Genomic DNA, 26,539 nt, shown 5'->3' with positions numbered 1-26,539 from the left:
TCCCGCCATCAGTCCGTTCACCCATCCATCTTTCTATCCTTTCATCTCTCTCATAATTGGTTTGTATAAGCCTAGTTTGATACAGCGATGGTTTCCGAATATTCATTTGTCCTCTTTGTGTTTTCACCTTTTTCTAGATTCCTGTCAAAGCCCATTGTTGGCAAGATCCACAACATCAGAAACACGGAAACCAGTAACTGCAGCAGCAGCAGCAGCAGCAGCAGCAGCTTCTGCCCTGCCAGAAACACCAGCAGCAGCACCAGTTGCACTGCCATCAGAAGTAGCAGCAGCGGCAGCACCGCCTGGTCCCAATCTACAGCCTGATTCCAATGCACCTCCATATCATCCATACCCACAGCGTACTCCATCATGTGCACAACTTGGTTCAAACACACAGCCAAATACGTACTCAGAATACATGGAGTTACTACAACATGATCAGCAGTCACAGACTGATCCCTACACGCAACACGGCGGTCCAAGTAGGCTGCATTATCCGTATGCACACCACAACTTGTACCCACAGCATGCATTCTACCAGCAAGCTGGTCTTTATCCACAGCATGCAGTCTACCAACAAGCTGGCCTATACCAACAAACAACGCCGTATCAACAAGCTGGTCCATACCAACAAGCAACCCGTTGGCAGCAAACCGGTTCATACCAACAGACCAGTCGTCATCCACAGAGTACATTCTACCAGCAAGGCGGTCCTTACCAACAATCAACGCCATACTCGCAAGGCAGTCCAAACCAACAACTTCAAGCCAGTCCAAACCAACAAGCAATACCATGCCGACAAGCAGGCCCATACCAGCAAGGCGGTCCAAACCGGCAAGCAGCTCTGCACCAACAATCTACCCCATACCTAGAAGCTGGTTCGTACCAACAGAGCAGTCAATATCCACAACACACCATGTATCCGCAGATGGAGACATTCTCACAAACATCCTTGCACCAACAGCCCGGTCCGTATCCTCAGGAGAGCACAGCTCAACAGCCACGTGAATACACACTGAAAAATCTCCCTCCCACTATGATGTCATCGGCAACTCCAGCATTACATCATAGCGCCCACCTTCCGTCTGGACAGACCAACACTGCTATGGTTTCCCATACAACACGTACTGGAGAAGGTTCAGCAGAGCTTGGTAAAGGTAAGGGTGTGTTGGTTCACTTTGGGGAGTCATGGTGCTCTTGTGAAAGAAGAGAGGGAGAACCAGGTTTTCTCCTTTTCTTTAAATCCTCCTTCTCCTCCCCATCATTTATGTTACGGATGGGTGCGTGAGTGTGCGCGCGTGTGTGTGTGTGTGTGTGTGCGTGTGTGTGTGTGTGTGTGTGTGTGCATGTGTGTGTGTGTGTGTGTGTGTGTGTGTGTGTGTGTGTGTGTGCATGTGTGTGTGCCAGCTAGTTCGGTTGGTGGGTACACTTATGCCAGATAGTGTTGGGTCTGTTGCCAACGGGCTCGGCTGCTTGAAGGTGCAATGTTATACCTACCACCTTTGTTGGTTTCAGGGTTCATATACTTTCTATTTGAAGTATACATACCTGTTAACCATGGACTACTTCTGGCTAGATTAACTCTTGTGTAATCATGGTGCTAGTGAAGCTTGTATCAGATCCACTCTGATTTAGCCACCCACACTAGTACCCTGATGCCGTCAATTCTTTTTCTGCACCTTGTCCTCACCCACTTACTGAGGTGTGGTGAGCTGATAAGTGGGATCATTTTCAAGTCCACCCAGAGTTTTGGGGATTTCAGGGGGTGTCAGCCGTTGGGCGGTTCAATAGCCAGTTGAGTCGTCTTTCCAAGATTCCTTTTGAGTCTCTCTTCCCTCTCCCGGGGAACCCACGTGACCAGTTTTGGCAGTGAGCAACAAGTACAAAGTACAAGTGTGTGTGTGTGTGTTTGTGTTTGTGTTTGTGTGTGTGTGTGTGTGTGTGTGTGTGTGTGTGTGTGTGTGTGTGTGTGTGCATGTGTACATGTGTGTGTGTCTTTGTCTGTTTTCAAGGTTCTCAACTCGGTTCAAAATCAGCAGTGTCAGGGACTTCACATATGCTAGTGGTAAGAGCAACAACTGCAACGCCACTAGCAGTGGAAGTTGTAGCAGCAACAGCAGCACCAGAAGCAGTGGAAATGATTGCTGTAACAGGAGCACCAGAAGCAATGGACGTTGTGGCAGCTACAGCAGCACCAGAATCAGTGGAAGTGGTGGCAGCAGCAACACCACAAGCAGCAGCAACACAAGCAGCAGCAACACAAGCAGCAGTGGAAATGGTGGCAGCAACAACAGCAACAGCAGCTCCAGCAGCAGAAGGCATTGTCGGCACAGCATACAACCCGTTTAAAATGAGCAGATTTGTATGTGACATTCAGCCCTGGATCAACACGGTTGATGCGGATCGACTGCGCCATGCAACGATCAAACGATGTCTCATAACTGACAACAAAGTAGTGGACAGACTGAAGAGAATCTTATCATCCAAGGATGGGGGGCAATCTGCCCATAACGAGGAGCTTATAAACCTGCTGACTCCTGGCCGACTGGACGCATACCAAGCACTGTGCGATGTCATTAAGGAACTTGGTTACGAGGACAAGAGCAAAGTTATGCTCTCCATTCTACCAGAACAACAATTCCAGCCAACGGACACAGGTATGTTGTTGCTATGGTTACTTTAGTTTGGTCTTCATGTGGTTGTGGTGACACTGAATCGTGAACCTAAGAAGAAAATGGTCATCAATTCCTCAGCCGTACAAGCTGTGTTGAATGATGTCATCCAGGCGTAAGCCGCTACTTCAAACATAGCTTAATACTTAACCATCGCTATCGCTATGACCAGGGTTATTAGACAGACGGTGGTCCACTGTCAGTTAAGCTATAGTTGTGGTGTAGTTCAAAATCAAATTTTCACCAGTTGTAGTCTTCGGTGTGCTGAGTCGAATGGTCTTGGTCCGAGGAAGCTGAGACACTTCCTCCTCCTTTATTCCCAATCAAACTCGTCACTTCCACCGAAACTGGGTGACTGCACCCTACTAGATGGGGATTTGTATGCAAAATGTCACTAAAAGCGCCGTTTCGTTCTTAACCCTCTCAGTGCCACGGGCGACTTTAGTCGTCCAGAATGAGTACGTGTGTACAAATAAATTCGTATCTCCACTTCTACACACAGGAGAGTTAGAAACGACCACTCCACTTGTTCAAGAAGACCTTGGCTATCGACTCGTCACAACGTTTTGTGTCCATGAGGATAGATATCGCCAGGGCGAAGCCTGAAGCGTGCGCGATCGGACAAACAATTGTCGCGCGTAGAGAACAATGACGTATGCGCATTGCGGGCTTCTCTATTTCTTTCCCGGCAACCCATGCGTATTGGGTATCAAAACATCCAGATTTTCAGTGGCTTTCAGGCCAACTTTGTCCGAATTTACGTGAACTCGCCACTTCCACCGAAATTGGGTGACTGCACCCCACTAGATGGGGATTTGTATGCAAAACGTCGCTAAAAGCGCCATTTCGTTCTTAAAAAAGCACTGATGAATGCGATTGGTCCATATGTTGCAGTCTTTTGGACGCTGATTCGACTGGTTTAGGTCCGAGATGGCTGCGATGCAGCGCTCGGCCCTTATTCCCAATCGAACATGGTTTTAAGTAAGCGGTCAGAACGTGCTAATGCGTACACCAGTCACCTGGTCACCGTGCCTGCAGGCTACAACTTTCACACCAAGGCTCACTCGAGCGACAGGGACGTGTCCAAACAGCGTGTAATGATAGTAGTAGTAGAAGCAGTGCGATCACGCGAGCAGGATGCGTTTTGGTCTTCACTGAATGTTTTTCCTGGTTCGTGTCGAGTGTTGAGATGGCTGCGAAAATTGGAGGGGTCTGCTCCTGAGCTCCCTGATGCTCCCCATCTGATCAGCCAGCAACTGTTTCCTATCCCAAGCGTTTTTATTCCCCAAACATGCGTTTGGTCTTCTCCAAGCCTTTCAAGGTTCTTTTATGTGTTCCAAGTGCACGTACAGTAGCAGAGCAGTAAAAGTTGATGTGCAGTTTAATGTTCCTTGGGAAAAGATAGTAAGATGAAGAGAAAACGAGTAATCACATTTTCATGAAAACCCCTACACACACCATTCTCAAATCAAGTGGTCTATTCGCTGCAAATCACTATTGTCTCGATCAAATTTTCGGCCAGGGGCCATCATCAGGATTGAGGAGAGTTTATCACGTATTGTGTACCTACCACTTTGTTGGTTTCAGGGTTCATATACTTTCTATTTGAAGTATACATACCTGTTGACCATGGACTGCTTCTGGCTAGATTAACTCTTGCGTAATCAATGGTGCTATAGTGAAGCTTTTATCAGATTCACTCTGATTTAGCCACCCACACTAGTAGGAAGTATTACCTTCATTGGGGGCAGGGTAACTGCAGATGGATCCCGGGACGGATACCCTGATGCCGTCAATCCTTTTTCTGCACGTTGTCCTCACCCACTTACCGAGGGTTGGTGAGCCCGTAAGTGGGATCATTTGCAAGTCCACCCTTAATTTGGGGATTTCAAGGGGTGTCGGTCGTTGGGCGGTTTAATAGCCAATTGAGTCCTCTTCCCAAGGCTCCCTCTCCCGGGGAGACCCACGTGACCAATTTTGGCAGTGAGCAAGTACAGTACAGTATGTGTGTGCGCGTGTGTGTGTGTGTGTGTGTGTGTGTGCGCGCGCGCGTGTGTGTGTGTGTGTGTGAATGCGTGTGTGGGTGAGTGTGCCGGCATCCACACGTGTACCGTATTTTACCAGTTGTAAGTCGACCCCGGTTATAGGTCGACCCCCGTATCCAGAGATCTTAATTCTGCTCATTAAAGTATTCACAATACGAAGCACTACTAACCACTCCCTCCTACTAACCACTCCCTCCTACTAACCACTCCCTCCTACTAACCCATCAACAAATCATGTAAGCATTCCTTATTGGAGGGTATAACGTCCCAATCCTTGAAAAAAGGCCAATAAACTGGCAAAAATGTGTACACATGGTGCACTCGTGCATGCAGTGCAGGTCATTTGTTTTGTAAGATACTGATAGTTCCCGGTTATACCGTATTATCTCCAATATCAGCACAGTCTCCAATAATAGCACGTCTCCAATAATAGAACACCTTGGGGCGGCATTCAAAAAATAAAGTGCTCAGTCTCCATTATAAGCACACTGTGTAAATTCATTATCTGTACCGGCGAAAAAACCCTGAAATGTGTGTGTCTGACATGAATTTGGCATGGCAACATGCCTCTGAAATGAGGTTGAAATAATAATGGAACGGTCTCCAATAAAGGAACGTCTCCATTAGGGGTGAAACGAGTATCTATTTTGACCAATCGATCACTCGTTCATAATATTCGATCGAGTATCCGATTATTTCGAGTATTTTATCAAAATCCAAAAGCGCTAGATTTGTGAGTTCTCGAAGAATTCGGGAGAAATTATCTGTGAACATAGAGCGAAAGTCGCTAACGTCTTGTACAGAGTGTAAAGTAAAGATTTTCATAAGTACTTTCATATCTCAGATCATTACTTGCCGTGGTGATCGCATCGTCCAAGTCATAAAATACTGACTCAAAGGCATGCATAAACCATGTACAGTGGACGAGCGGTATAACAAAAGGTTTTTGAAAAATAGAATGCCAATACGAAAAAAAAAAAAAAAAAAAAAAAAAAAAAAAAAAAACGATCGAGTGCAAAATTTCGAATACTCGCTCGTTTGAAATTTTCGAACGAATACTCGAATATTCGAAGTAATCGTTTCACCCCTAGTCTCCATTAATAGCACTGGGCGGAGGTACATTGAAAAAATAAAGGACCGTGCTTATATTAGAGATAATATGGTAAGGCGAATACCGGCTGTTAGTCGACCCCCACCCTTCATCCTTCTAATTTTAGTCGTAAACGGTCAACTTACAACCAGGAAAATACGGTATGCGGCGTGTTGTTGTTTTTGTTTGTGGCAGGTAACCCGTTTGACTTGAAAGACTTTGTGTGTGACATTCAACTACGGCTGCAAAACGTCAACGCTGATTGGCTACTGAACGCTGTAATCAGGAAACACCTCATAACTGATAGCACAGTGATTGATAGACTGAAGAGAATCTTATCATCCAAGGATGGAGGACAGTCTGCTCATAACGAGGAGCTTGTCAAGCTGCTCAGAGCTGGTGGACTTCAGTCTTATCATGATCTCTGTAATGCCATTGAGGAACTTGGGTATGTGGACATACACGAGGCTATGCTCTCGATTCTGCAGGAACAACAGCTACCGCTTCCTCGCACAGGTATGTTGTTTCTATGGTTACTGCAATGTGTTTACTTTGTATGGATACATATTTCTTCAAGCTAGAGACAGTCTAATGTCGTCTAGGTAACGACAAACTACTGACCCTTCGCGACTACGCCACACAGCACAAGGCCAAACAGTTTTGTTGGAGAGAGTATATTTCGTTCTTACTTTGAGGAGACGATTCAGGGATGAATTTATCCTGTATCGCATCGCAGTTTGTGAGGAAAATCGATCAGTACTGCTACTCAAAAGTCACCGTGACTCGCAGAAAACTGCGACACATACAGGCTATCTATGCCTAGCCTGGTCTGCCAAGTAACATGCGTACAGTGCAGTATATGTGGTGCAGGTACTCTCAACCTGCGTGCACATGTATGCTTCAGTTGTTGTTTTTTGCAATTGGGCTTTCAGGTATCACTCTCAAGAAGGACAATGTGGGAAACACCCAACTTTCAAAGAAAAATGCTATTCAAAATCAAAGACTGCTACACAATTGTGATTATCGTATAGCAGAAACTGCTATGCAAAAATATGACAGTAAATTCATCCCTGCGATTGGACAACTGACCAAGACAAATGCCAAAGAAACAACGGACAAATGACAACGAAACCAGGAGAGACAAGGGAATATATCCAGGAAAGCGGTGCAACAAAAAGACCCGAACGGGAAGAGAGGCCAAGACAGCAGATGCCAAATACAATTTCATCGCAAAGGGGACCAGTGAAGGAAGTGCGTACACAGGTGGGGGGGGGGGGGGGGGGCAGAAGACAGTGCAGCAGCATGGAGAACGGGGGAAGCAGCATGTACGACGGAGTGACACAAACGCAGCAGCATGTACAACACCATGGTGGGAATCACCTCGATCTTGAAATGAACTTTTTTTAGCCGTGGCATGCGCATTTATTATAGGTCACATGCCCTGCAGGTAAGTGTTCTATCACGTCCAGTGCGCACTCTTTTTCACCATCACTGGTATGGCACCTGCGTGTGCATCACTAGTAGATCTACAGACACTAGCACTACGTGTAGAGTCTACACAGCTCTTGCAGGTACAATCATGTACTGAGTGTCTCAGCCAGAGCCGCATGTTATCGCTCATGCATGCTTTTAGTTTGCTGACCCCTCAATGTTTCTCCAAGCGCTGCCGCTTGTTCCACGAAGTCATTCTCACCCTAGCTAAGGTAGAACAGTGATGAGGCTTTGAGTGAATGGCTATAAGCACGAGAAATGTGCAGGCTGCAACGCCTGACTGATCTCAGCGAATCGAAAGTACCATTGCAGCGACACCTGCGAAGAAATTGCGTCTAATTCAAAAATTTCAGCTTCCAATAACAGAAAATAGAACTTTGCCGTCACCCTATACTGATGACTGTCGCCTATGTCCGATTCCTTACCTGTGGTACGAGTGCTGGTGAGTAAATACCCTTTTTTTATATCAAAAGTCAAACTGCAACAATTTCGATGATGCGGAGAAAGTAGTATGTTCTGTAAAACATGTAATTTTCGGTGTAACTTTAAAATTTCGGTGATTTCGGTAGAGAAACCAGGCACCTAAATTTAAATTCCTCCTAAAAGGCACTAGAGTATGCACTGTATGTGTAGGGTAGGCTGGTCACCTAATTCTAGATTACACCTGAAACCTGGCAGGCCCCTGGCACCGAAATTTTAATGCACCTAAAATTGCATGTTTTACAGTATCTGATTTGCACAATGTCACATGACATCTCTCTTCTTGTTTTCTGTGTTGTTAGTTGGCAAGTCACTATCAACGGAATGTGAAGATGTGGATGATGTACCTTCACAAGTACTACATGCACAGAAACTACTCAAGGATCAATATTGCCGTGCCAAGGATACCTTTGCTAGTGAAATGCTCCCGGGTGGTGTGGCTCCAACTGTTGAACACGTTCAAGTCAACTTGGTGATGCTGGACAAGTCCAGTCTGAGTAAGGAGTTCGAGCAAAACAACTTTGTTGCATCAAGCTATGATATGTGGAGAGTTGAGCATGCTTTTGCTCATGCTGGTGAGAAGATGACATCAGTTGAATTGGAGTCCCTGGGTAACAACACGATGAAAGACAATACAACACAACAAGGAGACACGCTGGGAACAATGGCGGTAGCCAGTGCAGGATGTGGCAAGACGTTTGTATTTACCAAGGTTGCACCTCTACAATGGGCGATGGGCCAGCTGTGGAAACGCAAGAAACTGGTTGTGGCAAGGGAGCTGCGCCATAAAGATGTGCGTGAGGCTAAGTCACTGAGTGAGATACTTGACTTGGAAGGAATTGGCATCGAGGACAGCTATGACCGTCAAGTTATCTGCGGTTATGTTCGTCAGCATCCTGATTGCCTAACTCTAATTCTAGATGGTGTCGACGAGACCAACCTGTTTGATTTGAGCAGCTTTCTCCATGGGGTAATAAATGGGATTAAACTGTATGGCGCTCATATTCTTGTCACATCGCGGCCCTGTGCCGATGCCTTCAGCCTTTCAGCATTGCCTTTCTATCGACAACATGTCGAACTGGTTGGCTTCCGTCCAGGCGATGTTCAAACCTACATCAACAAAGTCCTCCGACCAGAGAAGGCCAGCGCGCTAATTACTGAAATTGAACGTTCTTCCTATCTGCAGGGGATGATGGCCACACCGTTCATTGCGAAGGAAGTGTGCACCCAGTACTACTGTTCCAATCACGTCCCGCGATGCGTAGCCGATCTCTTTGACCAGATGATAATTCAGATCCTTGAACGCAAAAGTGGGAACAGTTACAAGCAGTGGAGTTCAATACCGAAGCAAAGCCGTAACTTAGTGTTGGAGATTGGAGAGTTTGCGTTCAGGATGCTTGTGAAGAAGCAGCTGATATTTGATGAGAGCGACATCCAGCAGCATTCAGTCAGTCAAGATGCAATGCGGCTTGGTCTTCTTGTTACTGATGAAGAGTCACCTTCCAGGGAGGAACTCAGGCAGTATCGCTTCAGCCACCTGACAGTGCAAGAATACCTAGCTGCCCTCTTTCAAGCGCACCACAAGCCAATGACTAACACCAGGATCACACGACTCGTCGAATGTCTTGGTGCGGAAAGTGCGCACATAAGAACGTTCTGGTTTCTACTGTGTGCCCAGCTGGAAACTGTGCGCCAGGCTGACTGCTTGGTGTATGCATTGCTGACCAAGAAGAAAACAACGCAATGGGATGGGGACATGGACGAGCTTGAGGTACTTCTTTCCGATGAGTTTCCACTCAACTTCATATTGCCAATGTTAGATGTTCTGAACGTTTCATTGAGATGTCAACTTGCAGAGGAACTACTGCGTGTTCGCTTTGGTGGTCATGGTGCAAGTGAGTACATTGAATCAAAGATCAGCAAAGAATGTGCTGTATCTACTACCCACGACGATGTGACATATCTGCGATTTGCTCTGCTTGAATGGCAAAACTCAACTGCTAAAGCCACTACAGACAGTCTTCTGCAGTCTCTGGGAAATGTCAGTCCAGAGCTTCGTCAGCATTGTGAGGATAGTCTTGGTGGACAGTACATGAATACTGATGGCTCAAGTCTACAGGGTGATGTAAGTGAGTCACGTCGGATTCTTGCATACCTGTGCTACTCAGAGCTTGTTAACCATCAGCATCAGAAGATGAACAATTGCCAGATGCCATCTATCAGAGCATTACTTGCTTCCTATGAACTCGTCCTGCATGGCAGTTCACATCCAGCTGAACACCGCGCCATTAATACAGCACTGCAACATCACCCTGATGCTGTACAGAGTGTGGACGTGCGTGAATGGTCATCTCACGACTCAGATCAGTTCCCACGCTCACTAGGTCAGTGTAGTGGAATCAAAAAGCTGTGGGTGGTTAGAGTGAATGACACTGCAGTTTCTGATACGATTCAACAGTGCATTCAGACGTCTCATGAAAGTCTACACTCACTGTGCCTGGCCCAGTGTACTGATAATATCGTGGGCAACGCCATTCCTGCTGTCTCATCCTGTAAACAACTTGAGGACATCGAAGTGGGTCGGTGCGAACCTACACCCATTACTGGAGTTACCATGGCGAATGCACCGTCTGCTATGACAAGTGTCACTTCTATCACCATGACGGAGATAAATGACCCGGGTGTTAGTGCCACCACCCTGTCAACATTAAAAAACCTAACACACCTATCTCTTAGGTACTGCGGCCTAACAGCAAGATCACTACCTGCCATTATCAATGGTCTACAGTGCTTGCCACAGCTGAAGAAGATGTGTCTTGGTGGAAATGACTTGAGTTACATGAATGCAGATTATGCTACCACCCTGCCTTTGGTCAGCCTGCATCTCACACACCTCTATCTTAGTAATTGTCACCTCACAGCAAGATCACTACCTGCCATTACTCCTATTCTACAGTGCTGTTCACAGCTGCAGGTGTTGGATCTAAAGGAAAATGACTTCAGTGACATGACTGCAGATGATGCCACCACCCTGTTTGTGCTCAGCCTATCAGCATGCAACCGTCTCACAGATCTGTGGATCTGTAATTGTGGCCTCACAGCAACAACACTACCTGCCATTACTACTGGTATACAGTGCTGGACACAGCTGGATTGGTTGTACCTCCATAGCAATGACTTCCATGATGTCACTGCCAGCCAGGCTACAGACTTCATTGCAGCTGTGAACAACCACACGAATATCTCTCAGCTCGCCATGTTTTCTGATAAAGAGAGTGAAAATGAAAAGAGTGAAAATGAGCACTACACCCGACTGCTATTACCTCACTCATACCTCAAGGACTTGCTAGATTCAGACCAAGATGTGTGGGGTTCTGATGACAGCAATGACCGCAACAGCAGTAGCAGCTATGACAGCAACAGCAGTAGCAGCTATGACAGCAATGGCAGTAGCAGCTAAGACAGCAACAGCAGTAGCAGCTAGGACAGCAACAGTAGTTGCAGCTATGACAGCAACAGCAGTAGCAGCTAGGACAGCAACAGTAGTAGCAGCTATAACAGCAACAGCAATATCAGCTAGGACACTAACAGCAGTAGCAGCTATGACCGCAACTGCAGTAGCAGCTATAACAGCAACAGCAGTAGCAGCTAGGACATCAACAGCAGTATCTGTAGTGATGACCGCAACAGCAGTAGCTGTAGTGGTGACACGGGTGAAAGATATATCCGAATTGATGATTACATGAGCAGTGGCAGCCATTACAGCAGCAGCAGCAGCAATATCAGCAACAGCGATGACCACAGTACCAGTGGTCACAATTGCAGCAACTGCAGTAGCAGCGGCAAAGGCACAGCAAGCATGCAGTACTAGTACTGCCAACAACAGCAGCAGCAGCAGCAGCAACAGCAGAAACAGCAACAGCAACAGCAACAGCAGCAACAGCAGAAACAGCAACAGCAACAGCAGCAGCAGAAACAGCAACAGCAGCAGAAGCAGCAGCAGCAGCAGCAAGAGCAACAACAGCAGCAACAGCAGAAGCAGCAACAGCTGAAACAGCAGCAGCAGCAGAAATAGCAACATCAGCAGAAGCAGCAGCAACAGCAGCAGCAACAGCACCAGCAGCAGCAGCGGCAGCAACAGCAGCAACAACAGCAGCAACAATAGCAGCAACAGCAACAGCAGCAACAGCAGCAGCAACAGCAGCAGGTGAACACAGCATTAGTAGACACAGCGGCGACAGTAGCAACGGATATGACTTCAGCTGCAGCGATAGCAGTGGATATGACTTCAGCTCCAGCGATAGCAGTGGATATGACTTCAGCAACAGCAGTAGCAGTGGATGTGACTTCAGCAACAGTAGCAGTGGATTTGACTTCAGCAAAAGCAGTTGCAGCGGATATGACTTCAACAACGGCTGTAGCTGCGAATATACCTTCGGCAACAGCAGTAGCAGCGGATATGTCTTCAGCAACAGCAATAGCAGTGGATATGTCTTCAGCAGCAGCAGTAGCAGTGGATAGTTCAGCAGCAGCAATAGCAGCGGATATGACTTCAGCAACAGCAGTAGCATTGGATATGCCTTCGGCAACCGTAGCAGCATCAGTGACCGTAGCAACAGCAGTACCAAAGGTGAAGGCAGCAACAGCTGTACCAGAGATAACCATAGCAACAACTGAAGCAGTGGTGATGGCTGCAACACAGACAGTGGTGGTATCAACAACAGTGGTGGCGATGCTCACTGCAAGTGTGTGAATTCGTTGCCGACATTTGGTGACATGGGTAGCAACGTCAGAGAAGTGCAAAACCTGGACTTGAAAAAACTCGCATTCTATTTGCAACGTCTTCCCGGTCAATACACATGTAAGTTTCCCTTTCTGATCTATCAACTGCTCCCGAATATTACGCAAATGTCCAAGCGTAAATTTCTCCGTAATAGATGTTCAACGGTCGCACAACGGCTAGATTCATTTTTATCTTTCAATGAGTTTGGTCCGATGTATGAATTTTTATCTTTCAATGAGTTTGGTCCGATGTATGAATAATGTTTCCTCAGGAAACAAAAAGCTTCATGTGTGTGTGTGTGTGTGTGTGTGTGTGTGTGTGTGTGTGTGTGTGTGTGTGTGTGTGTGTGTGTGTGTGTGTGTGTGTGTGTGTGTGTGTGTGTGTGTGTGTGTGTGTGTGTGTGTGTGTGTGTGTGTGTGTGTGTGTGTGTGTGTGTGTGTGTGTGTGTGTGTGTGTGTGTGTGTGTGTGTGTGTGTGTGTGTGTGTGTGTGTGTGTGTGTGTGTGTGTGTGTGTGTGTGTGTGTGTGTGTGTGTGTGTGTGTGTGTGTGTGTGTGTGTGTGTGTGTGTGTGTGTGTGTGTGTGTGTGTGTGTGTGTGTGTGTGTGTGTGTGTGTGTGTGTGTGTGTGTGTGTGTGTGTGTGTGTGTGTGTGTGTGTGTGTGTGTGTGTGTGTGTGTGTGTGTGTGTGTGTGTGTGTGTGTGTGTGTGTGTGTGTGTGTGTGTGTGTGTGTGTGTGTGTGTGTGTGTGTGTGTATGTGTGTGTGTGTGTGTGTGTGTGTGTGTGTGTGTGTGTGTGTGTGCGTGTGTGTATTGGTGTGTATTGAAACAACTACAATCTTTTCAAATGGCTTAGCCAATACCATTATGATTTTATGATTGATTTGTCAGTTTAGCGATTACAGTCAAATTCCCGTATAAGGACACTCGGCGGCGGGACATCAGAAAAGTGTCCGTATTCGCGAAGTGTCCTTTTACCCAAAGTCTCATTATATGTATTACAGTTAGATGGGACTTTGCTCTGGGCATGGAAATTCTGACGTTATATCCGCAGTCGTTATTAGCCAAGTGACTGTATATGTAACTCACAATCAACCTTATGCCATTTGTACAGATCCACGAAATCCCGTAGAATCCCGTAGACCCGGTAGGGTGTTCATTGTGTGCTATGCATGCGCATTTGACCTTTTTAGCGTCATAATTCAATGACCAGCAATCGCTTTTCCAGCTTCTTCACTTTGGTTAGAACTAATGACTAGCTAGATCTTTGTCAGAAAAAGGGTTTCGTATGAAATGCCTTCAGGCCCCATTTCTTAGTGGAAATAGCAGAAAACACAATAGGGTCCTGCACATTCAACACCCTTCCGGGTCTACGGGATTCTACGGGATTTCGTGGATCTGCACAAATGGCATAAGGACCATTGATCTGCTCTTTCCATTCCGTTGTGAGCAGCAAAGTTTGCCAGAGTCTTTGGTCAAGATACGCCCAGGCATCATACCTGGGGTGTGGAGAGAATGCATTCATAGTTGGCAACACGTGAAACCAAATACTATACCAAAATACTGTTTAAGGATAGCAAAAAAAAACAGAATCAGCTGAAGCGTCTTGTCACGAAGGATTTATTGAGATGTCAAGAACAAATTCAAGAGAAAGTTCTTTTCCATCATAATTGTTTCTTTGTCCATCACCACTTTCTCTAGAATTTGTTCGTGACATGTGAATAAAACGTTCGTGACATGACACTTCAGCTGATTTTGTTTTTTGAAACTTTTGTCACCTTACCGCCTGTTCAAATACTGTATAAGTATGCCTTTCTTTCTTTTTACTTTCCTTTGATTTTGGCCTCATGTGACATTCACCAGCCGCAAACTCTCGATGCCTTCAAGCAGGAGTTGTTCTCCGAGGCCGAGAAGCTCGTGCGAATTACGTTTCCCGAGAAAGTGTTGGATCTGGATGCCCTGATCAAGGTATGCCTAGTAGTTTGATGGTCTTCTCTCTGTGTGTACGTGTGTGTGTGTGTGTGTGTGTGTGTGTGTGTGTGTGTGTGTGTGTGTGTGTGTGTGTGTGTGTGTGTGCATGCTGGAGTATGTGGTTGATGTGTGTGCGGGAAAAAAATAAAAAAGACCAAAAAGTAGGGATTCACTGGCCAGAAAAAGCCACTTCATAGCTGTGTGGTGTAGACCAGGCTGAATAGTGGCGGCCAATTCTTCAGACTTGCAAGCTGTTGAATGGTGCAATCCCAGCACAAGTTGCTATGGCTTCTGCTGTAGCATCGCTATCATCGCCTCCGGCGATGGGCGTCCAATGGTCCAATGGTGTGTGGAGAGGGGGGGGGGGGGGGGGGGGAGGGGGTGCGTGTGTGTGGGGGGGGGGAGTACGTGTGTGTGTGTGGGGGGGGGGGGTACGTGTGTGTGTGGAGGGGACGGGGGGGGGGGGTGCGCGTGTGTGTGTGTGTGGGGGGGGGAGGGGTGCGTGTGTGTGTGTGTGGGGGGGGGGGTGCGTGTGTGTTGGGGGAGAGGGTATGTGTGTGTGGGGGGGGGGGGGGGGTGCGTGTGTGTTGGGGGAGAGGGTATGTGTGTGTGGGGGGGGGGGGGGTATATGTGTATGGAGGGGATGCGTGTGTGTGTGGGGGGGGGGTGCGTGTAAGGGGAGGGGGATGCGTGTGTGTGGGGGGGGGGGGATGCGTGGGGGGGGGGGGGAGGATGTGTGTGTGGGGGGGGGGGGTATGTGTGTATGGAGGGGGTGCGTGTGTGTGTGGGAGGATGCGTGTGGGGAGAGGGGGGATGCGTGTGTGTGGGGGGGGGGGATGCGTGTGGGGGGATGTGTGTGTGTGTGTAGGGGGGGGGGGGGAGGGGTATGTGTGTGTCTGTGTGCACATGGTGTGTGCATCTGTGCCACTATGTATGGGTGGGTGTGTGGGTGGGGGGGGGGGGGGTAACCATAATTATTTATTTAAAAAAAAACATATTTGTTCCCCAGGGGAAATGGACGGCGGGCATGTGTGTGGGATTCTCAGTAGCCTAGTCGGTGGCACACTATCCCGGAAAAACAAGCGTGCTGCGTGTAAATCCAGGCTGTTGATCTTTGCTTTTGCAACCCACGGCCTGTTGTCAAGCCCACGACCGTTTTTCTATGCTTGTCCAACTTTCCACGATCAGAGCTGTGTGTATGCACACCGAGAATCGCACTAAACTAGCCAATGACTATAAAGTGGTCTCATATCTATCACATGTGACCATACAGGACAGCCATGTTGGTTACAACTCCACACAACCCATGCATCTATGGGTCACATGATGTTGGCAATGTTGGTTCCAACTCCACACAATCCATGCATCTATGGGTTACACAATGTCGGTGGCCATGTTGGTTCCACTGTCCACACGGCATGATTACTTTTTGCACAAATATAGTCATGTGACCAATATGAAACCACTCCCGTGCATTCGTTTTCACACAAATACTGCAAAGCGAGCTGTGATATTTTGCTCGCAGAAGCCTTTGCTCTGGCCCTGTAGTTTACGACCCTGGCACATAGTTACTGCAACATACCGTAGTGTCTTGTGTTAAAGCATGTCTTGTATAGAAACCTGCTTTGAATAGAAGCCTGATTCTCAAGATGCACTGGCAGTACATAAGCCTGGTTTTAGTGTTGACATACATAGAAATACCTGGTTTGACTAGAAGCCTGTTGTGAATAGAAGCCTAGCCCTTACATCGGCTTCCACAGGAATACGCCTGGCTTTAATACGCGACATTACGGTATATGGCAAACTTAACGTGATTGCAGCTGAGTGAAACCGGTCTCGAATTCGAGAGCTAATGATTGCGAATCCAGTAAATCCTGCCCCAGAGGACCAGTCTGAAAAAGGCAAGCGCCTGCATGTATTCCAAGAGACCACCACGATCGCGACTGAACCATTCTTTTTGGTGTTCATAGTCGATTGAAGCAGAGTGCGGAGGCCGTCCGGCGTCCGTGTCTGTAGGCAACCTTGACGTCACGGAAAGTGATGATGCGATTCATGCTTCACTATGCATGGATATAGTTATTTATGGGTATGAAAGAAAGTTCTCAGTGGCCGGCCATCATCAGCATTGTGCGTGTAACTGTTTTGTATGGTCTGTTTTGCCCTGCCTTTTGTGTCCAGTCTGACTTGTTCAAGATCGACAATGCTGAGTTCTCCGTTGACAAGACCATGGCGTCGTTCGGTGACCTACACGAGCACTCCAAGGCCACTGCCTCCCTAGAGGTATAGGCGATTGTGTAACTGCACACACACACACACACACACACACACACACACACACACACACACTTGTACTTGTACTTGTTGCTCACTGCCAAAACTGGTCACGTGAGTCCCCCCCCCCCCCCCGGGAGAGGGGAGAGAGACTCAAAAGGAATCTTAGAAAGATGACTCAATTGGTTATTGAACCGCCCAACGGCCGACACCCCCTGAAATCCCCAAAACTCTGGGTGGACTTGAAAATGATCCCACTTATGGGCTCACCACACCTCAGTAAGTGGGTGAGGACAAGGTGCAGAAAAAGGATTGACGGCATCAGGTATCCGTCCCGGGATCCAACTGCAGTTACCCCTGCCCCCAGTGAAGGTAATACTTGCTACTAGTGTGAGTGGCTAAATCAGAGTGGATCTGATAAAAGCTTCACTTGCACCATTGATTACACAAGAGTTAATCTAGCCAGAAGCAGTCCCTGGTTAACAGGTATGTATACTTCAAATAGAAAGTATATGAACCCTGGAACCAACAAAGGTGGCAGGTACAACATTACACCTTCAAACAGCCGAGCCTGTTGGCAACAGACCCAACACAATCAGGCATAAGTGTACCTACCAGCCGAACTAGCTGGCACACACACACACACACACACACACACACACACACACACACACACACACACACACACACACACACACACACACACACACACACACACACACACATACACACACATGCACACACACGCACACACACACGCACGCGCGCATACACACACACACACACACACACACATACACACACACACACACATACACACACACACACACACACACACACATATCTATACATCTATACATCTAAACATCTAAACATCTATACAAGTCATGTGTGTGTATGCGTGCGTGCACACTTCTGAGCCGCGTGACTTGTATTGGTATTGCACAATAACATTAGACTAAACAAGACTTACATCCAAGAAAGGTTTTAATCGCCGGACTTAACGGTTCTGTAAGTCCAGATTAGCGAACTTCGGATTTTTGTTGTTAGCAAGGTCATGTACCGTCATATTGTTTTGCAGAGAACAACTTCAAATTTTTAGGATTTTTTTAGTTTGTTGAAATTTTCAAATTACATGTTTGTTACTATTACAGTCAGACCTCGCTTAACCGCACACCTCCGTTTTCGGAAAAATATCCGGATAGGCGAGGGAACCGGATAATCGAGCACACATACTGTATGTATGCATGACATAATTATGCTGTAAATCTGAAGCCAACGATTTTCTTCCGGATGGCGAGGGATCCGGATAAAAGAGGACTGGATAAGCTACTTGGTCCGCGTCAGCAATATTGTCGCTTATCTTTCGACAATTTGAACTTAGACTTTGGACATGAAGGCGTGCACTTGAAGTGATAAAACTGGGTACGATAGACGGTAAGGTATAGAATGACAACTATCTGCGAGGAATTTATTGTCCAAGGAAGGGTTCCTACTTTTTTCAGTCCTTCTCGTCGCTGCTCTCGGCGCTGGCGACAAATATTTTTGCTCGGGATCGACTCTCTTGCTTTTGCAATCTCATCTCTCTTCCACTCCGCTGCCTTCCTTAGAGAAGTTGATCGTGACGGTCGCCTTCTCTATAGGACTTCGCGTGGGCAGTGCGACAGCCTGTGTGGTTCAAATCAGACGCCGTTCTTTGCAAGATTATATTTTGAACGACGACGACGCGTACAGTACTTGCAAATCTTCACGACGCGCTGGATGCTCCAAGCGTTCAGCTGGAGGTAAGGGAGCTGTGATCTCAGCTTGATGAGCGGTCCCTGAGGTGAGCGATCTCGGCCGTTCATCAAAATGGAGCTGATTCCGAGTAGCCGATTACTTTCTTGTGGCTTGCGTTTCTCTAGCCTGCACAGCGTAAAAAGATAATCTATTTTGATGCGGCGCTGTATCAATCAGAATCACCCACCTGTCGCTCTCGAAATCCACTCGAACTCTAGCTAGACCTTCCAGGTACTAGCAAACTAACTTGCTAACCAAAATTGGGATGAAATGGGCTGCCAAGTATGCATTGGCGACGTATAAACAAGCGACAATATCGCTGACGCGGACCAAGTAGGTCTGACTGCAGTGGTCTCACATATTCTATTGCTCACTCTGTGTTTGTGCTCAATAGCCGCCTGCAAAGAGACGCTGCCCCTCTAATGACGGAAACTCACACTCTGGTGGAGCGGCCACTCTCATTCCAAGCAATCAACTAATTCTAGGAGTTATTGATCGACTGAAGCCAGAAATTCACGAGCTCATGACCAAGTGCAATCAAGTGAAGATGTGGATTCAGCTGCTTATTCCACGTGTCGAAGACGGAAACAACTTTGGCGTCTCTATTCAGGTACCGACGTGCGTGTGCTTTTGTTTGTGTGTGTGTGTGTGTGTGCATGTGTGTGTATGTGCCAGTGACAGTTGATGGGCGCTCAGGAAGTTTGGAGTTTTGTGCCCTTATCTTCTGTTGGCCGGCTTTTGTATGCTGCTGTTAACGCCCATTCACAATGCCACATTTTGCGACTTTCAACACATGTGACGAGTTGCGAACGTGACACACAATTCACTATCTTTTACGTTTTTGCAACCGGTAGATTCCCTACTCTAAGTCCACAAATTTTCGGCCCATTCGAATTTCGGCCTCCCAGGGCTAAAACGGATTTTGGCCGCATCAAATGTTCAGCCTGTACTGCTGCCACCTGTATACACTGTCACACTGAACCTTGCAAAACAAAATTTCGGCAAATTTCGGCCGCAACAAATTTTCAGTCAAATATGAATCGCCGAAAATAAATATACGCCAAATATTTGTTGACTATTAAAGGGGCCGTCCATAATTATCGATCTATTAGACGAAGAGAAAAAGTTTCGTTTGTGGGTGGGTCAAGGGAATGTTCGTTTTGAAAAATGTTGATATGTGAGGGGGGGGGGGGGGTACGGGAGTCCTAACAAAACTTTTTTTTGTTTCGTGAAAATTACCGATAAGGCCGTATCCCCTTGCAGTATGCAGTGCACGTAATATGCACATGCACTGCACGTCCACCCAGATTAGAAAATGTACTCCATGTGTGTACGCCGCACGTCACAAAAGTTAAACTTTGGTCAACTAACTTCTGAGATTGTGGCCTTGCGACACTAAGCGACATGATTTTCCTTATCAAAAAGTATTCTTTTTAGACCAAAGAGTGGTATATTTGATAAATAAAGATAGAAATATTTACGATACTTCTCCAGACGTTTCGTTGTTCTGAACAACATCGTCAGTGGATAAAGAATGAATTTTCTTTCTTTCTTTATCCGCTGACGATGTTGTTCAGAACAACGAAACGTCTGGAGAAGTATCGTAAATATTTCTATCTTTATTTATCAAATATACCACTCTTTGGTCTAAATAGAATACTTTTTGATATTACAATGAGAGTGGATAATCAACGGCTTGTCCGCCAACTCGATGATTTTCCTTGTCGCAAGCGTCGTATGCCGCACCTCACGGATATTGTGAATGGATGCTTAGGTTGCGGGATGGGGTGCACAATGGAGTGCAGGTTCATTAAATTGTCAGACTGTATCTTGTCATGCATTTATGTCTGGCTGTGCGCCTCACCCCCTTCTGTGTGTGGGCGTGCGTGTGTGTGCGTATGTGTGTGTATGTGTGTGTCAACAGGAGGATGCTGTTGGTGAAGTTGGTCGTATTGAGGGAGAGGTTGTCACTTACCTGGACGCCATTTCCAGGTGAATGTGCTGTTTGCTAGAAAGCGAACATCTTGTCTTGCTTATTCTCCCTCATCCTTTTTTCTGTCTCTCTCTCTCTCTCTCTCTCTCTCTCTCTCTCTCTCTCTCTCTCTCTCTCTCTCTCTCTCTCTCTCTCTCTCTCTCTCTCTCTCTCTCTCGCTCTCTCTCTCTCTCTCTCTCTCTCTCTCTCTCTCGCTCTCTCTGTCTCTCTTTCTCTCTTTGTCTCTCTCTCATCATTTCTCTCTTCTGCTCTCTCCTTCTTTCTTTCTTCCTTTCATTACGAAAGTTTTTTTTAGTAATCTTTCTGGTTTCTCTCTCTCTCTCTCTCTCTCTCTCTCTCTCTCTCTCTCTCTCTCTCTCTCTCTCTCTCTCTCTTTCTCTCTCTCTCTCGCTCTCTCTCTCTCTCGCTCTCTCTCTCTCTCTCTCTCTCTCTCTATCTATCTATCTCTCTCTCTCCATCTTTCTCTATCTATCTCTCTCTCCATCTTTCTCCCTGTCTTCATGGTGCAGATATTACCTGACCCGTGCCAAACTTGTGTCCAAGCTTCTCAAGTACCCGTCGGTGGTAAGTACTTTGCCATGTTCCCGCTACCTGGCACAGGCTGTTATCATTACTGTCAGCCCAGATATTTTAATGTTCGTTAACATTACTGGTCTTCCAGTCTGGTGGAATAGGCGAGTATTCTGAATGTTCTGATTAGGCAGAATAGTAACATTTAGGAAACTTCACCATGAATTCATGACCTTGATGATGTGCCAGGACCGACAATTTGCTGTATTGTAAATTTGAATTTGAATCACAGTGAAGAGACCGTTTTTGGAGTTAGGAGTTGAGAAGTAAAGTTTCCTCAATGTTTAAATGGCTGCGTTGGAGTTTGCAGACAATTAGAAAAGAATGGAAACATTTAAAAAATAAATCAATAAATGGTTTCTGACCACAAGCAGCACATCACTCTCAGGAGTGTACAGCTGCTGCCTGTACCACCTCTATCCAGTACAGTGACACGACCGCAGAACTTCACATTACATCACATGGTGCAACACACCACGTATCCAATGTCACCGTGCCAAGAATAGTCTACAGAGCTGGATATATGAGCAATTTTCCTCGTCGCCAGCCATTTCACTCTCATTCATCGCAGAACGCTCAATTTTTTTGCGCTGAGTTTAGTTTTATGCTGGCCACGTGCGGGAAGCGTGCATGGATAAATCAGCATATCATTCCAGGAGAAGTCCCTCGCTCAAGGCCGATCGCTGAGAAAAATGTTCGACGTATGCCGTGACTGAAGTGTCGAGCGCAACATATCTGCAACGCAACATCGTAGCTCTTCGGCGATTGTTGCATTACAAAGCCGAGCTCTTAGGCTTCTTCCTAGATATTTCGATCCGAGAAATCTCTCAAAAATTGAGTAAGTTACGAATGTTTTAGTCCATATTTCCGTCGATATTTGCGTGTGTGTGTGTGTGTGTGTGCATGTGTGTGTGTGTGTGGTTGTTCAGGATGACTACCGTCGTTCAGTGGCTGAGGTTGACCAGAAGGAGCTCCTCACACTTCGACTGACCTGCTGTGAGATGCGCAATGCTTACGTAAGTCTCCCAGCTGTTGTCGTTCAACTCACTGTGAGGTTCTGCTGTACATGAAACCAAGAGACATCAAGTAGCGTACTCCACTGTCCGATGAGTGCTCAATACCCATATAGGGCCGAGCCTTCCACGCAAGAGAGAGAGGGGAAGCTGTGTTGCAACTCCGAGTTTTCACGGTGCCTGATGATCGTGACTACGCGAAAACTCGGAGTTGCAACACAGCCCCCCCCCCCCTCTCTCTCTCTCTCTCTCTCTCTCTCTCTGTGTCTCTCTCTCTGTCTCTGTCTCTCTGTCTCTCTGTCTCTCTCTCTCTCTCTCTCTCTGTCTCTCTCTCTCTCTCTCTCTCTCTCTCTCTCTCTCTCTCTCTCTCTCTCTCTCTTGTGTGAAACCAAGAGTAGTAAGCTCCCAAGAGTGTGCAACTCTCCATAAGGGGTCTCCAACGGCGAAAACTCAAATCACGTGTCTTGGGCACGTGTCGTACTACGTACAACTGAGGAAGGTGTGCACGTAATCCGAATATGTTCCATGATCCTACTGGCGAGTTGCATACGCGCATTGAGTCTCTGTCAGAGAGTCCTTTTTTATTACTTTGCTGCTCGCTAAAAACGTGCTGGAGACGTACAACTGTGACACTGCACCACGTGATGTGATTCGTTCACATAAAAAGGATATCAGGAGTTGCACACTCTTGGGAGCTTATTACATACTCTTGGGGAAATGTGGAGAGAAATCATGTGGAGAACAGGTGTCTGGGTTAATGTCTACGGCTTTGCGTGTTTTGGGTCCAAGTTTCCACGCGTAGATGAGGTTCTCTATGTTGTGGCACACGCAAAGAAAATGCTTACGGATCTGCTCGGTATCATTCAAATCAGGCGGAAAGCTGCCAATTTTTGAACGGGAAATTCCCGGTACACATTTCCCAAGTGATTCTCTCTATGTGAACGTAGAGCAGAACAGGTTTCCTTCACGTTACGGGAACGCGAAGAGTGTTCCTGGGATTCTTCACGTCGCGTTCCCGTCACGTAGAGTAGACCATCACGATTGTGCGTTTCAGTGCAGACCTCTGGTTTAAAAAACGTTTGGCCAGCATCTATACACGTAAAATCTGTGATCACTTTGTGTATACAATTTCTGAAATTGGGCGTTTGATATCCAATCGCTTACAATTTTTTATGAGAGAAATTGCGGGAGCTGCCTGAGCAATAGAAATTTCTGAAAAAGCTCAAACCAAAATTGAAAAGGTCTGGAGGTTTATGCTTTTGAAACGCACTATAATGTGTTACCAAGGGGATGGTGGAACTTTCGTTTAACGCTCCTACACGGGCTGTAAAGATCTGGACAGTGTGTGGCTGAGGAACTGTATAGTATCCTATATCCATTAGTTGAGGTTGTTGTTGTTTCAAATCTTTATTCTCACGTTAGCCAGTTGCCAATAAGAGATTGTTTTTGACTTTGAATTTGAATTCTGGTTGTTGTTGTTGTTGTTGTTGTTGTTGTGCGCAGTGTATTCTGCACGACACGATCACGAAGAACATTGAGAAGATGAAGAAGCCGCGCAGCAACAACCTGGACTCGCTCTACTAGGAACACGGCAGTGATGATGATGACGGGCAGTGCTAGCATTGTCAGTCTCACCACACACCAAGAGACAGAGAGAGAGAGACGGGGGAGAGAGACGGGGAAGTCCTGTCGCCGGTTTTGTGCCCGCTCGTCTACCGTTCATGGCAGGGTGAGCAACTGGTTGGTCAGACGACAGCTCTGTCAGGCTCCTGCCCAGCTGTGCATGCCTGGCGTCTCCGCACCGTGCAATTTGCCATGCTGCACCCTTGAACTTGAGTGTACTTTATGTGACCGGGCTGGTTCGTGCCCCCCCCCCATCGCACCCCCGAACACGGGGCAAGTCAGCCCACCCGGACCTTCTACTCTCGGTCTCTCTTTTTACCCCATCTTAGAGTGTCTATGAGGTGTGGCTACTGTGGCCAGCAGTAGTAGATTCGCGTGTTGTTTTCTGAGTTTGAGGATAGGTGTTCATGCCAGTTTCCTATACATAGTTATTCTGCTTCTTGTTGTTGTTGTCCCGCTGTTCTGCGGTGCTGCAGCTGCTGCTTCTGTACAAAGAGTGTTTGGAGAAATGTGCACGCTCGCCCGTTGACTGCGTGAAACCATTCAGGATTGGCCTTTCCCCCGTGTTTCTCTTTTGTTTTTAGTGCTATGTTTGCGTGCGTGTCTGTGCATGTGCATGTTTGTGTGTGTGCGCGCGTGTGCGTACCGTGGCTGCTGCACGAGAAATTGCAGCTACGACGAGAACAAGTCATGCATTATTTTCCGTTGGCAGTTGGACTGGAGTTCTGAGTCGTGCTACGGCGTTTGTTTGTTGCTTGCAACAGCCCACCACCTGCATTACCTGTGTGTGTGAGAGAGAAAGAGAGAGAGTGTGTGTGTGTGTGTGCGTGTGTGTTAGTGTTAGTGTTAGTGTGTGTGTGTGTGTGTGTGTGTGTGTGTGTGTGTGTGTGTGTGTGTGTGTGTGTGTGTGTGTGTGTGTGTGTGTGCGCGTGTGTCCGTGTATGAATGTGTCTGTGTGTTAGTGTTTGAGTGTGAGTGTTTGAGAGTGAGTGTTTTGCCGGAGTGTGTCCGTGAGCGTCTGTGTATGTGTGTGAGAGAGAGAGTGTGTGTGTGTCTGTGTGTGTGTAAGAGAGAGAAAGAGAGAGAGTGAGTGAGTGGGAGAGATCTGAAAGTGTGCGCACACCACTGAGCTAACGGCCATGCATAGTTGCATGCGTTCAGTTCTGCAACTGACTGTGTATGGGCAATCGGCTTCGGACAACTACATGTTGTGACCTGATGTAGCTGGTGGAGAATGCTTACTGTAACCAGAAACCTTTGCGATCCGGAAACGTTCGCGATGGGTGTGAATTCCCGAAAGTAAGTGGGCCCGAAACTGTCAAGAATCATCATCAAATTGACTCCAATCGCAAATGTTTGCAGCTGCAAAATGGTCTGTCATCGCAATTCGTGAACTAAAACGAGCGCAAACGATTCCGCTTATGCAGTAGATACTACTTGTGGTCTTGTTCGCCATCGCCTAACCCTAGCCCTAGCCCTAGCCCTAGCCCTAGCCCTAACCCTAGCCCTAGCCCTAGCTAGCCCTAGCCATAGCCCTAGCCCTAGCCCTAGCTAGCCCTAGCCCTAGCCCTAGCCCTAGGGCTAGGGCTAGGGCTAGGGCTAGGGCTAGGGCTAGGGCTATGGCCCTAGCCCTAGGCACAGGCATACACTACATGTACATGTCATGTACTGCCGCGTAGACACGGTGTGCGCATGGGCCGTACTCATACTCATGGGGAATCTGTGTAGCAAGAAGGACCCACGGGTATGGGCGTGTGTGTGATCCCCGGTAGCCTAATCAGTAGGGCATTCACGGTCCCGGAAAGACAGGGGTGCTGGGTTTGAATCCCGCTCCTGTTATTAGTGTTGCAAAAGAAGAATCCGCGTCGTGACTCGTGTAGACGAGCGGGATTCGAACCATATGCATAGGCCCAGCACCCGAGGCCCGGTACCCCTGTCTTTTCCGGTACAGTTCCCTACAGATTTACTTAAAGGGGAAGTTAAGGCAAAAATTAAAATTTCACCAGTTGTAGTCTTCGGGGTGCTGAGTCGAATGGTCTTGGTCCGAGAAAGCTGAGACGCTCCCTTCCTACTTGAATCCCAATCGAACTCGCGCACTTCCACCGAAACTGGGTGACTGCGCCCCACTAGATGGGGATTTGTATGCAAAATGTCACTAAAAGCGCCATTTCGTTCTTATAAAAGCACGGATGACCGCGATTGGCCCATATGTTGTAGTCTTTTGGACGCTGAGTCGACTGGTTTTGGTCCGAAAAGGCTGCGATGCAGCGTTCCTCCTTTATTCCCAATCGAACATGGTTGAACAAGCGGTCACGTGCTCCTGGGTGCCCAAATCACCTGGTCACCACGCCAGCAGGCGACAACTTTCACACCAAGGTTCAACTCGAGTGACAGGACTGCACCCAAAAAAGGTCAAACAGGCTAGTAAGTTGTACCCTGCAGGCACGGTGACCAGGTGACTGGTGTACGCAGGAGCACGTGACCGCTTGTTCAACCATGTTCGATTGGGAATAAAGGAGGAACGCTGCATCGCAGCCTTTTCGGACCAAAACCAGTCGACTCAGCGTCCAAAAGACTACAACATATGAGCCAATCGCGGTCATCCGTGCTTTTATAAGAACGAAATGGCGCTTTTAGTGACATTTTGCATACAAATCCCCATCTAGTAGGGCGCAGTCACCCAGTTTCGGTGGAAGTGCGCGAGTTCGATTGGGATTCAAGTAGGAAGGGAGCGTCTCAGCTTTCTCGGACCAAGACCATTC

The 26,539-nt window shown here is 47.3% G+C and overlaps 2 protein-coding genes across 3 annotated transcripts in view; both read left to right on the top strand.

The window, feature by feature from the left end:
- LOC135827437 (proteasome activator complex subunit 3-like) overlaps positions 1–24,343 on the top strand; it is a 66,248-nt gene extending 41,905 nt beyond the window's left edge. Inside the window, exons 5-9 of the mRNA XM_065339939.1 lie at positions 18,973–19,188; positions 20,503–20,570; positions 21,081–21,135; positions 22,071–22,157; positions 23,658–24,343. Coding sequence (XP_065196011.1) covers positions 18,973–19,188; positions 20,503–20,570; positions 21,081–21,135; positions 22,071–22,157; positions 23,658–23,738 — 507 coding nt within the window. The 3' untranslated portion in view covers positions 23,739–24,343. The remainder of the gene's footprint in view (positions 1–18,972; positions 19,189–20,502; positions 20,571–21,080; positions 21,136–22,070; positions 22,158–23,657) is intronic.
- The window catches only part of LOC135827419 (uncharacterized), a 101,357-nt gene that overhangs the window by 27,526 nt on the left and 47,292 nt on the right, over positions 1–26,539 (top strand). The window contains exons 6-8 of one of the 2 annotated variants that reach the window (XM_065339907.1): positions 138–1,157; positions 2,013–2,657; positions 6,003–6,323. The exons of the other annotated variant lie outside the window; for it this stretch is intronic. Coding sequence (XP_065195979.1) covers positions 138–1,157; positions 2,013–2,657; positions 6,003–6,323 — 1,986 coding nt within the window. The remainder of the gene's footprint in view (positions 1–137; positions 1,158–2,012; positions 2,658–6,002; positions 6,324–26,539) is intronic. 2 annotated transcript variants of the gene reach the window in all.

The sequence above is a fragment of the Sycon ciliatum genome, chromosome 11 (genome assembly GCF_964019385.1).
Source record: "Sycon ciliatum chromosome 11, ocSycCili1.1, whole genome shotgun sequence".
NCBI classification, from domain to species: domain Eukaryota; kingdom Metazoa; phylum Porifera; class Calcarea; order Leucosolenida; family Sycettidae; genus Sycon; species Sycon ciliatum.
Note: the sequence above shows the minus strand (reverse complement) of the source record. Positions and strands in the feature narration are given on the sequence as shown.